The 17,360-nt window shown below is 41.3% G+C and overlaps 1 protein-coding gene and 1 non-coding gene across 2 annotated transcripts in view; one reads left to right on the top strand and one right to left on the bottom strand.

The window, feature by feature from the left end:
- Positions 1–8,063: 8,063 nt before the first annotated feature.
- TRNAE-UUC lies at positions 8,064–8,135 on the bottom strand. Its single transcript has one exon. It is a non-coding gene; the product is annotated as a tRNA-Glu (tRNA).
- A 994-nt stretch (positions 8,136–9,129) lies between these two features.
- WBP4 (WW domain binding protein 4) overlaps positions 9,130–17,360 on the top strand; it is a 27,216-nt gene continuing 18,985 nt past the window's right edge. Inside the window, exons 1-4 of the mRNA XM_006884619.1 lie at positions 9,130–9,317; positions 9,882–9,954; positions 12,790–12,852; positions 12,939–13,062. Coding sequence (XP_006884681.1) covers positions 9,130–9,317; positions 9,882–9,954; positions 12,790–12,852; positions 12,939–13,062 — 448 coding nt within the window. The remainder of the gene's footprint in view (positions 9,318–9,881; positions 9,955–12,789; positions 12,853–12,938; positions 13,063–17,360) is intronic.

Raw genomic sequence — 17,360 nt, 5'->3', positions numbered from 1 at the left:
AGGACAGAGCGGAGTTTAGGGCTGTTGTACATAGGGTCGCTATGAGTCGCAAGCGACTCGACGACACATAACAACAACAACAACAACCACAGTCTCTCTGCCATTTGTTCACTGATGGACATCTAGATTGTTTCCAACTCTTTGCTATTGTTTATGATTGTACTTTAAACCTCACCGCAAAACAAAAACAATAATTAAATTTGCTGCCACTGAGTGGATTCTAATGCACAGTAAGATCTTATAGGACTGAGCAGAACTGTCCCATATAAGGTTTCCAAGGCTGTAACTTAAAGAAGACAGAAGCAGACTATCACACCTTTCTCTGAATCAGCACTCGGAAAAGTTCAAACTACCAACCTTTCACTTGGCAGTTGAGAAGTCTAACTAACCACTGATCACCAGAGTTCCTGACTATTTTGTACTACTGAGTATCAGTAAACTCCAGCGGGTTTTCAGATGCCCATCTGTCTCCCACAAAGCACCTGGCAAATTCAAACTGTGTACTTGCAAGTTGCCTATGCAATTCCTCACCACCTAGGCCACCAGAGTTCCCTAGAATTCCTTTATTTAAAAAGCTCAGGAAAAGTTCACACAACAAACTAATCTCAAATCTATTTTAATGAACATATTACTGAAGCAACCCAATGTGACAGGGGAGTACTGCACCAGAAGGTTTTCTAGGCTGTAATCTTTACAGAAGGCAGTAATGGTGGCCTAGTGGGTAAATAGTTACACTGACAACCCAAAGGCAGGCAGTTTGAATCTACCAACTGGTTCCAAGGGATAAAAATGGGCAGTATCCTCTTCAGAGATCTCAATCCTCTGAAACTTCACTGGAGAGTCAGGCAGCTACGAGGCAGTCCCAACTGGAAGACAATGAGGTGAACTAAATCTTTACAAAAAAGGCAGATCACCAGGTCTTTCTCCCTCCATAACTGTTGACACGCTAGGTTCCTTATCTAATAAGTATAACTGTATTTAAGTAGTAAATTTCAAATTAATTAAGTTTCACTGTATTCTGGAGATTTTCGTCCTAAGTTATATTGTCCACAGGGTGGCAGTCTCACAGTCTTAGAGACAAACAGAATTACAAGTGCTGGTGCCATGTAACACACAGGTATGCACTGATAACTGAGCAAGGGACAGCAAACAATGTCCCCACGCCCCAAAAAACTATGCCTTCCACCTCCTGATTTAACAGTTTTACTTTCTCACATCTCTCCTTGGTCCTCCTACATCCCTTAAACCAGGGAAATAAGTCTTTCAATGAACAGATCCTTCCTATTTTCACTGCCAGCACCTTAATTAGAGAGAGATGACAGAAAAGACTGGTCAGAAGATTATTACTGGACTAGCCCCCCAACCTTGGTTAACAGTTTTACTTTCTCACATCTCTCCTTGGTCCTCCTACATCCCTTAAACCAGGGAAATAAGTCTTTCAATGAACAGATCCTTCCTATTTTCACTGCCAGCACCTTAATTAGAGAGAGATGACAGAAAAGACTGGTCAGAAGATTATTACTGGACTAGCCCCCCAACCTTGGTCAAGACCCAACCTATAGGGAATGGGAACAAGAATAGGAAAATGGAGACAGATAGTACAAAAATCATCTCTCAGCTCATCCTGTAGTACTACCAAATCAATTTCTTAAAGCACTCATCGTACTACCAGAAACTCCTTTTCCTGGCTAAACAATCTCCTTGGTCCAAAAGTCACAAATCTTCATAACCAGGACCCAAACTATCTCCTCCAATCTCTTATCAATTCTCAGTAATTCCAGTTTTCAGGCACTCATTCATTACTTTGTGGAAGTTCACTGAGTACCGTGCACTGCTCCAAATGTTGGTGATAAAGAGAGGTACCGATCAAAGTTCCCAACTCCTGATCATGCTCCAGGGGGGACTCTTCCAGCTCCCTAACTCTCAGAGTCAAGACACCAAGGATCTCTTATGCGAAGAGTACAGGCACTGCCTAAGCAAGGTCCAGTGAAAGTACATAGGAATTGACTCCCTGCCACCAACTCACAGCAACCCTCCACTGGGTTCCTGAGGATGTATATCATAATGGGAGAAGACGGTCCATCTTTCTCCCTTGGAATCACCAGTAGATCCAAGTAACCAGAGAAGCAAGGCCTTCAGGTTCTCTGTGCAACACCCTGCTATAAGCTATGCCACCAGAGGGATTCGTGAAAAGGGGAGACCTGAGGGGAGATTGTTAACAATGGAGAACTTTAACACTACCCGCTATAGGCCCTAATCTTTTTTTGCAGGCATCCTCCCCACTGACTATCCTGTTTATACCCTCAGTTCAGCCAAACGATGCTAACAAGTGTTAACACGCCTCAACTCCTGACTGCTTCTTGGTGAAGCCACTCTTGTCCCTCGTTGTCCCTTTGAACTTCCTGGTGATCTTCATGTGGTTTCTCATCTCTCTCCCCTCATCTCTAGTTCTAGCTTTTGTTTAATCTTGTGATCTCAAAAAAGAATGATCCTAAGAAACACAGTGTATTTTTTTTTTTAAAAAAAAAGATGGACTCAATATATATCCTACACTAAAACAGCTCCCATAGCATAACAAAACCACCCTTTCCAACACGGAATTATACCCAAAGGATAGAGGTTAGGCTTAAAATATATATTTTGGGAGGATATATTTCAACCCATAACAGCTTTCTAGTTGAATTTTTAAAGGGTTTTTTTTATTAACATGTAATTTACATACTACAGTATTACTTCATGTGTCCAATTAAATGTTTTTTAGGATATTTACAATTAAACAACCATTGTTGTTGTGTGTCATCAAGTTGAAACGGACCCATAGCTGACCCTCTGGTGAGGTTTTCACAGGCAGTTAATAGCACAGGAGGAGACTGCCCATCTTTCTCCCATGTAGCAGCTGGCGGATGCAAACCAGATGCCTTTGGGATTGCAGCATAGTTTCTTGCCACTAGGCCAAACAACCATTACCACAATCTAACAATAAAAGTAAAAATCCCACACTGACAAAGGAGATTAATCAGAACTGGTTTTGACAAGCACTGTGGCAATTGGACAATTAAAACAGACATGGGGGGGGGAGAAGAACGAACTGGGGAGGAAGGTAGAGAAAACAGTGCAACAATGAATGAATGAAAACCCAAAACCTCTGTAAATGTTCATTAAAACAAATAAAATTTAATAATAATTTTTTAAAAAAGTAAAAATCCAAACTCACTACCATCTAGTTTTCTCCTATTACCCAAGACAACCCTCCATTCACTTGTCTACAGCTATAAATCGTTATGGGAAAGATGCCCATCTTTCTCCCGAGAAGTAGGTGGATTTAAACTGCTGACCTTTCAGTTAAGAGCTTACGCTACATTATGCACTTGCCACCAAGGCTACTCAAGCTGATTCTAGGACACCTCAAAGAGAAGTCTACTTTATCAGTCACTTCCCATTCCCAACAACTCCAGGAAACCACATTCCTTCACTACAGAGTTTCCTATCCTAAATATTTCATACAAAAGGAAGCAAAAAAATATGATCTTTTGTGTTGGGGTTTCTTTTACTCAGTATAACGTTTTTTCAAGTCATCTGTGTTTGGTATGTAGTAGTACTTCATTCCTTTTTTACTACCAAATAATAATCCATTGTGGTTAATTTATCCAACCAACAACTGAGAGATATTGTGTTGTATCCACTTTCTGCTTATGTATAATGCTCTTAGAAACTCTCAAATACAAGTTTTTGTGTAAGCAAACACTTTGATGTCTCTTCAGAATACACCTAGCAGTGACATTGCCAGGTCGGTCACACGATATCTAACATTTTGAGGAACTGCCAAACTTGCTTCCTAAAGTGACTAAACTGTACATTCCCAAGTGTACATAAAAGTTGTGATTTCAATGAAAACCCAAAATCTCTGTAAATGTTCATTAAAATTAGTAAAATTTAATAATAAAAAATTAACAAAAAAAAGAAGGAAGGCAAGTTGATAAAGAAAAAATACATTTTCTTAAAAAAAACAAGAAACTTGTACAATATTATTCAAAATGAGTGACTCTGGAGGACATTATGCTGAAATATCTCAGTCACAAAAGGACAAATACTGCATAGTGCCACTGTTGTAGAATGGGACTGACATCAGGGTTGGGGTGAGACTGCAAAAAAAAAATTGGATAAATTATGTATACTGCATTGAAATAGATGAGGGAGAGAAGAGTTTAAAGGGGATATATGATTGGGTATTATGGTTATGACAAGAGTCCAGAATGAAGGTTGCGTAGTGGAGTGTAGTAGTTGGGGAGTTGGGGTGGATTATATACCAATGAAAGAATCTTTCTTTTACTTTTCAAAGACAAGAGCGAACTGGGGGAGGAGGAGTGGGCAGGGAGAAGAATGCTACAATGAATGAATGGAAATCCAAAATTTCTGTAAACGTTCATTAAAATTAATAAAATAACATTTTAAAAAAAGTTGTGATTTTGTCATTTTTTTTAACCTTATAAACAAAAATGTGGTAAAAGTTTCTACTCATGATGACCCTCTATAGAATATCTCACCCTTAAGAAACTTACAATTTAGTGGAAGATAATAAAAGAGACAGAAAGTAACCAGAAAAAGAGGCTCTAGCTGGAGTGGTCAAAGACGACCTTTCTGAGCCGTGAAGAGCTGGAGGGAGAAAATTCTGAGAAGAAACACACGTAACTGAGCCCTGGGACAAGAACATGAGAAATGTTCAGGGGACGAAAAAGAAGCCAGTGTGGCTGGAGGGTGATGAAGAAGCTGAGAAGACAGGGAAAGCAGGAGAAACAAGCCAAACCCAGGCAATACCGGAGGCCTTCTCTGAAGAGGACTCGATTTTGACCTAAAATGGCAACTGTTTTTAACTCTCATATTTATTTAACTACACAGGCACTTATTTTAGCAAACATTTCTTGAATTTACAGACATCTTCTAATTGCACTAATGATAGCAAATATTAAAGACCACATAGGTTAGTCCATACCAGGCAGTTAGCATGACTTTATTTTGTGGCCCAACAAAAATGCCTAAATGACTGGATTCATGTTTTTGAAAGTGTTTAGAAACAAAGCACAAGTATATTAACGAAACTTCACAAATTTGTCAGGTTTAATGAAATTAAGATTCTTTTAACAGATGACAATTCCATCTTAGAAACTATGCCATTTTAGTTCTAAAACTCAAAACAGATTCCATTCTATTAAACTGAATTCTAAAAATTCTTTTCTCTCCATTCTACTAATTAAACATGAATATTCAATTGCTAAATGTAAAATGTAGAGACATGAAAGAAAGTGTCTGTAAAGTTTCTACATTGCTTGACTCTTTCAAAACAGAAAATGTTTTTCACATACTACTGCTCCTTTTTGGTTTTCCGAAGAGACAAAAAAACGTTTCTTACATTTAAGTAACAAAATGTCACACTCCCTTAAACAAGGCTATCACTGTACACAATCAAGTCAAATTCCTTTCTATCTCCCAGCTTGCACTTCCAAGGCTTTCCCTCCAGCCACCCTGTTATCCTGCCAAACCAGACTAGTCTCCAGCCTCCTATCTGTTCCCTCCACCCCACCTTTATGACTCACATTCCCTAGGAGAAATCCAACCAGTTCTGCAAGGTCTAGCACAAACACTCTTTCCTCCATGACCTCGCCAGTCCATTCCTGAGCAGAAAAGATTCCTCCTCTCTCTGCTCCCATTTCTATACTTTACAGTGTCTTATCATATTCCAACCTGTACACAACTGTTTCTAAGTCTGCACCTTGATGCAATTGCCTGATTATTCCCCTTGCTTTGTCCCCAAAGCATTTAGTAAGACTATTTACAATCAGTCTGCTCTGAGGGAGAAAAATAGTATAATTTTACAGCCCTCGAATGGGTCAGTTATGAGTTAGTTACAGCAGTAACAATTGAGAGATTTATAACCAATGAGGCTCCAGTGGCCTAGTGGGGAGGGAATTGGACTACCAACACAACACCAGCACTTCAAAACCACCAGCTGCTCCTTGGGAGACAGATGGGCAATCTCCACCTGAGTGACTTTCTGCCTCTGAAAACCAACTGAAGCCTCAACTATGAATTGGTTCTGATTCCAAGGCAAAGATAGATTTACAATCACCAATAACTTACATGAAAATAACGACCTTTTTGGTATAAGTCATCACAAAATGCAGGGTCAAGATTTCAGCCCACTCCAGAAACAACTAAGCCAGACTTTCTTCTAGAGTCAGACTTAATTCTATAGTAACTGTTGCCTTAACAGTGATATGTAACACCATTCTTCATTTAAATAAAACGTATTCAAAGGTTGCTCAATATTTCTTGTGTCTTAAAGTTTGTGAGTGATATCAAGAATTTATAGCTTTAAACTCAGCAGAGGAGAGAGCACTCCACAAGGTCACACAATCAGTCACCAAAATATCCTACCCAGCATTTTATCCACTATGTCCTAAAATGAAGAAATTTAATATCTAAGTTTCAGAAAGCTTGTTGATGGTGGCCAGGATGGAGCACACGGTCAAATATTTGAACTGAAGATAACTTGGAACATCTATTTTATGTAACTTGGATGCAGGAGTGGAATCCACTTCAAAACAACATGCCTCTGGAAACTGTATGAACTCAGAAAAAACGATAGTTATAAAGGCTTCAGGTCTTTTGTTCATAGGGTTAGTAAGAGTCGTGCTCCACTCAACGGCAATCAACAATGTGTGTGTGTATAATATACATATATGTTTAGACAGATAGATATAGATAAAAATAACTGAACGCTAATAAATATTTAAACATGAATAACTCTAGAAGATTATCCCAAAACTTGTAGTTAAAAATATGAAGACCAGTTTGGCACTGTACAGAAACAAAAAATCAGCTCCGAAGTATTGGCACTGACCAGAAACAGATCCACAAGAGTCACTTTTTCCTTCATTTGCTCGGAGGCCCAATAGACTAAACATCATACAGTTAACCCTATTTGCTAAATTCAGCTTGTACTTAAGATAGTGCTTTTGTTTTCATTTACAGCTCGTATGCTGACACAGCTGCCCCTTCTTTGTGATAAAACACAGGGCTTCTATATTTAAAAATACAGTGAAACTTTGTTGTAACAGCCCCTCCTCAGTCTTCTGCCAATTTTCTATTTCAAGCCCCACCCCCACCCCAGGATTTTCTATCTGCAGCGCTCAAAACATACTTTCCAAAAAAAAAGTCCATTTTCTTCCTTAAAAACCTATCACAAATCATCCTTTTTTAAGACTGGAAGAAAGAAGGGGAAAGAAGCCCTGCTCCAAGAAGCCTGTTAAGCCATACGCATTCAGAGCTGTCCTGGAAGCCTTGGGTACTTTTTTGTGTGAATGTCAAGTTGGCATGACCTCACAGGCCGGCCTCGGGGCTGGCCAAGGCTCGGAGGCCGCCGGCCGGCACGCACGCACACGCGGTCAGGACGGGTGGACGCGCCGAGCGGCAAACGCGCCCGGACTCTGGCCGGCCCACCACGCCGCCCGTGCGCACTGCCGCCGCTCCGCGCGCGCGTCCCTTGGGAAGCGGCTGAGGAACGCGATGCGTTCGGAGCACGAGGATTGTTCTCGTAAACACCCGGCGCAAAGAGGACGGGACAACAGCGAGGCGTGGGCCTGGGAACGCCAGGAGGCAAACACATCCGCGTCATTAGGGACAAGTCGGGAGGAGACTGCCGAGGAGGGTGGGTCCGGAGGGGGCGCTGGGAGGAGAGAACTCGAGGCTGGAGTTAATCATCACCTCCAAAACGTCTGGAAAACTACGTGTTGGAGCTGAAGGAGGGCGGAGGAGGAACAGTACTGGGGAAAGTGAAACTCTTTCCCAAAGGATCAACCCCCGAGCTCAAGGCCAGAGGGGAAGGGACCCTGAGTGCATTGGCGCCACCAACCCGGTGTGTGCAGACCTTGCGACTCCTAAGACAGCAGCTCACGACGCCACTAGGTTTCACTACTTGAACCCTAACACACAGGCAAAAGAACAGAATCAAAGGTGTAACCAACTTTCACCAAAACCAGTCTTTTTCGCAAAAATAAACACACACTTTCCCATACCGGGAGTCGAACCCGGGCCGCCTGGGTGAAAACCAGGAATCCTAACCGCTAGACCATATGGGAAGCGCTGCTGAGAGCACAGCCGGGACCCACCTGACAAGTGAAAGAGCCGCTACTCGCGCCGCTTGGGCTCTGACTGCTTGGGTTCCTCCCGCCGCGCCTGCACGCCACTCGAGCCGCAGCAGTCCACGCGCTCCCTGGACGAGGGCGCTAGCCCTGGCCGAGCGCACGGATGTCGCAGGGGGGCGCAGAGTGCCCCGCCACCAAAGTCAAGTTCTAAGGCTAAGCAAGTAACTTGCGGTCCCAAAACCAGCAGTTTCACCTTTCTTTTTTAATTCTGCCACCAGCCCCCAGCCCACAGGTCCGGCTTGCTCCACTGGTCAAAGTACGTGCGGATTTGTTGGCAAAGTTGAGCGCGGCGACGTCTCTGGGAACAGCTGTTTGCGTTCCGAGTGGAGGCGGCGCGTTAGCTCCCTGGCCACGAGCCAGCGAGCCTAGACGGAGAGTGGGGGTGTCCTGATACAAGAAAGTAGAGAAGTCGGGGTGGTGCGCAAAGTTAAGGCCTCTGACTCCGGCCAGTCAGCACAGTTCCCGTCGCGCTTTCGCCCCTTCTCACTGACCTCAACTCCTTTATACCGACCCCACCTCTCTTGGGTCTGGAGTACCGCCCCTGTAGGGGGAGGGGGCAAGGCGGCGATTTCGAACGCGGATTGAGTCGTCTGGGCACCCGTAGTTGGGAACCGTGGAACGCTGGTCGCGGGGTAGCAGGGAGGGATCCGGGACTCGGCTTGGGTAGGCCTGGCTGCGGGCTTTGCCTCCGCGCACCCAACGTGGAAGGCACGAGTTGGAGACAGACCCCGCGGCGACTCGCGGAGCGGAGGGCAGAGTCATGTGAGTTGGGTCTCAGGCTCGGAACAACCGGGCTGTTGTTTGTGTGGGCAGCCCTTTCTCCGCCGATGCTCCCCCCCCTCTATGCGGTCGGGGCGTGACGGACGCGCTCTTAACTCGCTCGGGACCAGAACCGGACTCCGGAGGCCGATTCCTGGACACTGTAGAAATGCCACCTGGCGGGGCGCCCCGAGGATGGGGGCTCGAATGGAAGCCTAGCTGCTGCGGGCCGGGGGAGGTGGCGGGGCGGCGCGGTGTGGCCCAGGGCGTCACTCCCCCCCTCTCCCCCCCCCCCCCCCCGGTGCACTGCGGGCTCGCAGGTGCCCTTGTCGGGTTTCGTAGCACTTCGGCTCTGGGGTAGTGGGAAACTTTAAACTTGAACTCTGCCGCCCGTGTCGCCCTCCAATCTTGAGTTCCGCCGACGTGCCCTTCTAGCGTAGTGACTTTTTCTCAGCTGTCCCAAGAGGACTCTTGCCTTTTCCAGATCTTTTAGGATATAAAGACTTAGAGGAACCAGTGTCTCCCACCAAGAATAATCGTAGACTTTGTTGTTTTGTTGGCTATAACTTGATTTAAGGCAACCTTTCACTTGAAAGATGTCAAAGAATGGAAAGGATACATCGTCTCCTGAGGTGTCTGTCTCGTGGGATTTTTTTTTGCACTGATGACGGTGTCAATGTGGAAAATGTTTTAATCGCTATCTTGTTCAGGAAATTTTATGATAAAACGAGAGAATTTTAAAATTCTGTTGGCAACAATTTTAATTTGTTGCTTTATATAAATGAGACGAGATTGTATATGCTAAAATTCTCTTACAAAGATTTGTGTTTCAAATTCTAAGCAGATGTAAAACTTTTAAAACTTTACCATTTAAAAAAATACATATAAATAAGATTGTTTTTTGTTTTTTTTCTTTTTCAGGGCAGATTACTGGAAGTCACAGCCAAAGAAATTCTGTAATTACTGCAAGTGCTGGATAGCAGATAATAGACCTGTATGATATTTCTACTACTAGAGTTTTTAGTAATCTTTTTCATGGGAAATACTTCTTCAGTCTAACATCACAGTTTACAAAGCAGTATGCTCTCACTTTTTCAAAACATCAAAATATTTTTGCTGTCTTACTGTTTAAAAACTATATTACCCTTTTAATTAATCTAAATTTGATTGTATAGTAAACAGAGTTATTTCTCTGTGGTGCATTAGCCACATCCAGGAGTCACTAGGTAAATAATCTTGTTAGTGTTTATGAAGTGTCTCCATTGTAGTCGTTTGTAATACTGCAGTATGCAAAAGAAAGTGAAAATGCCTTAAAATGTAAAGAAAAATTACTAGCAAAGCTTTTCTTGTTCGTTTTCCTGCTATTCGTACTTGGTTCAGAGCCTTGTAGCTACAGATGAGAACATTAAAAAGAATAAAAGTAACTATTAAAAATATTATTACTGTATTTCTTAGTCTATATTTTACTTCTAATATACAAATCTAAAGGCACCAGGGATGCATGTCATCATACCTGGCACTGTGTACTTGAACTTTAAAACACATGCAAGTACTGAATATGGCACTCTCTTAGACGTACTCAGGCAGTGGATTGTATTTTATGAGATATGTAAAGTAAATAAATTCCCCTCTAGGGTAGTCTCCTTTCTTGAGATTGCTAATCCTGTCTTTAACATTTGGTAAGAACTGCTGAAGAAGGAGGAACAATCGCTTCCTGTACCAGTCAGATCCAATTTGACATAAAAAAAAAACAAAAAACCATTTGGTAAGAAACAAAATTCTTTGGTAGTGGTCTATTTTTGGTTGTTGTAATCAATTCTAGAAAGATGAGTTTACAAAGTCTCGGTTTTCTTTACAAGTGTTAAGAGAACTACTTCACAGTATTACTGTTGTGTACTGAAGCAATGGAACTAACCAATAGGTGATCCTCTAGTGGATTTTCAGGGGCACCAAATTGCACAGGAGGAGATTACTCACTTTTTTCTCCTGGAATAGCTGGTGGATTTAAAACACTTACCTTTGGGTTGACAGCACTGTTCCTTACCATTAAACCAACAGAGTGCCCTTCAGAATAAGCCAGCTAATTCAGCTGAGATTTGATTGACAGCTTATTTTTCAGTTTTCAAGGAATTTCTTATTGCCCACAGCCAGATACTATAACCTAGGAACCATTTCTGGTTGTTTAAATCGGTATTACTCTCACTTCTTTACCTGTATATATCTCCCTCCAGTTGCCATAACTCTCTGTATACTAAACCAAATGATCCCAAAGATTCAATTCTGACTCAGCAGCCTTATAGGGTATTATAAAATAAACTCCTTACAGAGTTCCCAAGGCTATAAAATGTTTTTGGAAGCAGACATACTCATCCTCCTCCTAAAAAGTGACTGGTGGGTTTGAGCTATCAATCAGTTAGCAGCTGAACGCTCTCTCTTTTTTTTAAATCTCAACATTTATTGAGTGCCTATTACATAGTAGATATTATTCCAAATACTTGGGGTGCATCAGAGAGCAAACAGATCCCTGCCCTTGTGAAGCTTACCATCTAGCATTTCTCACTTCACTTGCGCATTGACCCGTGTAAGCATAAAACATTGTGTGCCTCAGCTGCCGAGTGGGAGGAATATGCAGACTGAGCACAGACCCTAGATAACATGCTTGCTGTCTGTAGATGCCAGACAAGACCCTTGGCCCTCCCCAGCCTACCTCTTAGACAGTAGATAGGGCTGTATGTTGAGTTTTAATAAGAAAACACACTGGGGATAGGGAGACTGGAGCTGGACTGTCTGCTGTGCAGATGGTGGTGGTGGAAGAGCTGTGCAGGGCCGATGATGGTTACACGGATTGTGATAGCAGCTCAACTCTTAACCCATTGCACCTCCAGAGCTCCTTTACCCTCTGTAGATTACCACATTTTAAAATGTTCTTGTTTAGTTTTCCATTGTTTTTATATGTATGTTGGTATAGATTCTTACTCCAAAACCATGAACACACTCATCTTACATGTGCTGTCCTACATTTCAACTTTTCTCACTGAATGATATATCCCAGACCTCGCTCTGTAATGCAGAGATGGCTACTTTGTTCTTTTTTATAGCAGCCAGTAGGAACAGACAGTAGATTCTTAAACTAGACCCTTAGGAATACATGGTTGAGTTGTGCTCAGTCTTTGCTGTTACAAGGGAGGGTACAGTAAATAGACTCATAGAGCATTTTCAACACGCATAAGTATTATTTAAACTTACAGAGTAAATTCAGAGAAAAGGAATTGGCTAGGTCAAGGATTAAATGATTTTGTCTTTGGTAGAGCCAAAATGTTGTACATACGAGCTGCACTATTTGGCACAATTACCACAATACATGGAAGCATTGGATGATGAATATATTTTTTCCCCCTCAGTTTTGAGAAATAACTGTCTAAGGATAGCTGTTCTTTATGCCTTTTCCTAATGTGACAAAGAAACAATAAGATTTTCTGAATAATTTGATACTGAAAGTATTTCTCAAATCCACCATCTCTGCCCACCTTATCCCCGCCCTTTTTGGCTCTATGTCTTGTTTGAATCCTCAATACAATCATATTCACTAGATTAGTCATCAAAAGTACTTTGGGGTTTTTCCATTAATGTGGTCATGATTTCTTTTAGAAAACCTAGTCAAAAAAGCATAATAAAAAAAAAATTTAGTTCTATTTCCTATCATCTGATAAAAGCCAATTTGCTGGTGAAATTAGCCTATATTTTACTTTTCTGCCCATGTTTTTGTTTCAATTCCTTTTGCTTTATTGTAAAAATATTTCTTTTCCTTTATCTTTGTTTTTCCCCCAAGAGTATTGACTTCCATGAAAAAGGAAAAACTCATAAGGAAAATGTGGCAAAAAGGATCAGTGAGGTAATTTAAATTGTTATTCTTTGCCAGTCTTTTCTGTGATACAGATTCTCTTATCTCATTTTCACTTTTCTATATTTCTTATGAAGATTAAGCAGAAAAGCCTGGACAAGGCAAAGGAAGAAGAAAAGGCATCAAAGGAGTTTGCTGCAATGGAAGCAGCTGCCCTGAAAGCATACCAAGAGGATTTGAAAAGGCTTGGCTTAGAGTCAGGTAAAAAAGCAGCCAGCATGTTTTACAAGTAACATCAGAGGTCACGTTAAGCACGCTTTTATTGTTTCCATGAAGAAGTTCTATTCAGGGTCTACTCTCTGTACTTTTACTGTGCATCATAGCCATATTTAGACTGAGATTTTGCTCGTGCACGCTTTCTTTGCTTTTCATGCTTCTGTCATTTAACTCCTCTTTTCACAGGAAGCATCCTATTTTTGTGGTTACCCACTCCTACTTCAGGGATCTCTGGTGGTCTTGTGGTAAGGAGCTGTGCCGCTAAGCCAGAGGCACACGGTTTGAATTCACCAGCTACTGAGGGAGACAGTCTCCTAGTATGTTATTTACTGTCTCTGACCATTGGAGGGTTAGTTAGGAGTTAGTTGATTCTAACTCGATGGTACATAACAACTGCTTCTGTCCTCTCTTCCAAGTTAGTAATTTATTTCAGAAACTTGTGGTGTTCATAGATATTCTCATCGTTTGTCTAAAAGAAGCTACTCATTAACAAATAGAACCTGCATTATAATTAGAATTTGATTTAGCTCTATGGTGAAAGATATGAATCATTTTTATGCATATGGTTGAATCATAGTGAATTAGCCTTTTGTGGACAAATTAATTGGCTTTGCTGGCAGGTAGATAATTTGAGGATTAGAGGATAACCCAATTCCAGATAAGAGGCATTCTTTGTCCAGAATATATCCATTTAGATTTGAGTTGCGGTATTTCTTCCAAGATAGATCTACTGTCCTTAGTCACCTCTACAGCCAATCTATTATTGATCTTGTCTAATGATTTGGATAGTTGACATGGCCTAGTGCCCTGTACTGGCTAGTAAAAACAGCTGTTGGTCAAGCTTTTATCTATGTACCAAATGTTGTTGTTGTTATGTGCCATCAAGTCATTTGCGACTCATAGCAACCCTATGTACAAGAGCCCTAAACGCCGTTCTATCCTGTGCCAACCTCACTGTCTCAAACACGTTCATTCTCACCACTCCACTCACAGAATTGATCCATCTCATTGAGGGTCTTCCCCTCCTGCGCTGTCCCTCCACTCTCCCAAACATGATGTCCCTCTCCAAGGACCAGTCCCTCCTTGCAACATGCCCAGAGTATGTCAGACAAAGCTTCAGAATCCTTGACTCCAGGGAACATTCTGACTTCACCCTCTCCAGGACAAACCTGTTTGTTCTCCTAGCAGTCCATGGTATATTCAAGACAATTCTCCAGCACCACAGCTCAAATGCATCAATTCTCTATCATCCCTATTCACTGTCTAACTCCCTGATGCATAGCACGAATTGTGAAGACTATAGCCTGGAACAGGCGCACCTTAGTCTCCAGCCTGACGTCATTGCTTTTCAGTACTCTTGAGAGATCCCTCATCCCTGACTTTCCCAATGCAATTCGTCTCCTGATTTCCTGGCTGCTGTTACCAAGAGTGTTGACTGTGGAGCCAAGCAAACCAAAACTGTTAACTATCTTAATCTCTTCACCATCCATACTGATGCTGCCAATTGGCCCAGTGGTGAGAATCTTTGTTTTCTTGATATTGAGCTTCAATCCAAATTGAAGACTGCAATCCTTGACCTTCTGCAGCAAGTGCTTCAGGTCCTCCTCAGTTTCAGCGAGCAGGGTTGTGTCATCTGCATAACACAGGTTGTTGACAATTCTTCCACCAATCCTGATGCCACATTCCTCCTCATACAGCCCAGCGTCTCGAATGATCTATTCTGCATACAGATTGAAAAGGTATTGAGACAAAATACATCCCTGATGGACCCCTTTCTTGATTTTGAACCATGTAGTGTCTCCCTGCTCTGTCTCTTGGTCCAAGTATACATTTCTCATTAGCACGATTAAATGTTCTGGGATTCCCATTCTTCTCAGAGTCAGCCACAGCTTGTTGTGACCCACACAGTCAAAAGCCTTTGCATAGTCAATGAAGCACAGATAGACATTCTTCTCGTATTCTTTGCTTTCTGCCAAGACCCATCTTACATTAGCTATAATATCCCTAGTACCATGACCTCTTCTAAATCCAGCCTGCACATCTGACAGTTCTCTGTTGACATATTGTTCCAAATATTTTTGGATAATTTTCAGCAGAATCTTGCTTGCATGTGATATCAATGATAATGTTCGATGATATGACAAATCTCTTCCTGATTACCTTGCCTACAGTTTTTCACTGTTACTAAGAAGCATCCTGATGCATACTTTGCTTCAATTTATTCTTGTAAGTTCAACTTCTACAAATGCAATTATAGAATCAAAATATATAATCTATATATTAATACCTAAATATACCAAGAAGTCTCCAGAAATGTCATGCTGATTTACACTTTTGTTGTTGTTGTTGATTGCCTTCAAGTCGAGCACGACTCATAGCAACCCTATGAACAAAAGGCCTGAAGCCCCTCTACAACTATTGATGTTTATCAAAGTTCATAGAGTTTACAGAGGCGTGTTATTTAGGAAGTGGATGCCACTACTGCTTCCCAAATTTACACATATACTAGATATGAAATGAATATTTCAAATGATGCTGGGAATAACAGGTCATTCAATTGGGCAAAAATTCATGAAAAAAGACCCGTTTTTTCACATCAAAATATAGAGCAGTCTCAATAGCCTGATGTGGTCATTTTTTTCAGTACTTACCAAAATTATAAAAATAGTCATGCATACACACTTCTTAGTAAAAGTATTCTCTTAATTACCTTTGTGCTTTTTACCCATTTGCAGGAATGTTTGATATTTGAGGGTTTTTGATTAGAAACATTCGAGTCAGAACCATTCTATAGCTGATCCTCCAGCAGGTTTTCAGAAGAAGTTAATCACATGGTAGGATATTGCCAGTCTTTTTCCATGGAGCAGCTGGTGCATTTGAACCACATACCTTTGTGTTGGCAGCACAATTCCTTACCACTAAGCTATTTATTGTCATTTTTCCTCCCACCCACCCGTAATTAAGTAATTTGTCTTTCTTGTGTGTATAGTTTTATTTGCCATCCAGAAAATTTTACGGTTATATAATTAAGATTTCTTTACTTCATGTTTTTAAAAAATATCTTTGATATAGTATTTATATTGATATAAAAAAGCAGTGAAAGTCTTGAGGAGGTAAGAAAATAGCTTTTTCTTTTTTCTAAATAATTAACCAGTTATTCCATATTATGAAATAAGTGATCATTATTTAATTGCATGTTAAGTGATCATATTCCTACTAGTAAAAAAAATACTAGGAAACTGCTATTGTAGCCCTTTGTGGACTCATTTGTTTCAATATGTTGTCTGTTCCACAAACAAGGCCCCAGGAATTGATGGCATACCAACTGACAAACTTCAACAAACAGATGCTGCTCTGAAAGTGCTCACCAAGTTGTGCCAAGAAATCTGGAGGATAATCACCTTGCCAACTGACTGGAAGAGATCTATATTTGTTCTCATTCCAAAGAAAGGTGCCCTGACAGGGTGCAGAAATTATCAAACAATATCATTGTTATCACATGCAAGCAAAATTCTGCTGAAGGTTATCCAAAAATGACTAGAACAGCACATCTACAGAACTACCAGAAGTGTAGGCTGGGTTTAGAATAGACCATGGTACTAGGGGTATTATAGCTAATGTTAGATGGATCTTGGCTAAAAGCAAGGAGTATGAGAGGAATGTCTGTCTGTGTTTCATTGACTATGCAAGGCATTTGACTATGTGGATCACAACAAACTGTGGCTGACTCTGAGAAGAATGGGAGTCACAGAACACTTGATTGTGCTTATATGAAACCTATGCTTGGACCAAAAGGCAGTCATCAGAACAGAGCAAGGAAACACTAAATGTTTCAAAATTGGGAAGATTGTGTGTACCAGGGATGTGTCCTGTCTCTGTACCTTTTCAATCTCTATGCAGAACAGATTATCTAGGAGGCTGGACTTGGAGGAGAAATGTGGCATCAGGATTGGAGGAAGACTCATCAGCAATTCATTATGCAGATGACACAACACTGGTTGCTGAAACTGAGAAGGACCTGAAACACTTGCTGCAGAAGGTCAAGGACTGCAGCCTTCAATATGGATTGAAGCTCAACATCAAGAAAACAAAGATTCTCACCACTGGGCCGATTGGCAACATCATGATAGATGATGAAGAGATTGAGATTGTAAACAGCTTTAGTTTGCTTGGCTCCACAAGCAAAAATCATGGTACCAGCAGCCAGGAAATCAAAATATGAATTGCATTGAAAAAGTCTGCTGTCAACAGTGCATCTAAATTCCAAAATCAATCTCCATAAT

The sequence above is a fragment of the Elephantulus edwardii genome, unplaced genomic scaffold (genome assembly GCF_000299155.1).
Source record: "Elephantulus edwardii isolate Elephantulus edwardi_28Jun2011 unplaced genomic scaffold, EleEdw1.0 scaffold00036, whole genome shotgun sequence".
NCBI lineage: Eukaryota > Metazoa > Chordata > Mammalia > Macroscelidea > Macroscelididae > Elephantulus > Elephantulus edwardii.
This window is presented reverse-complemented; position numbering and strand designations above follow the sequence as displayed.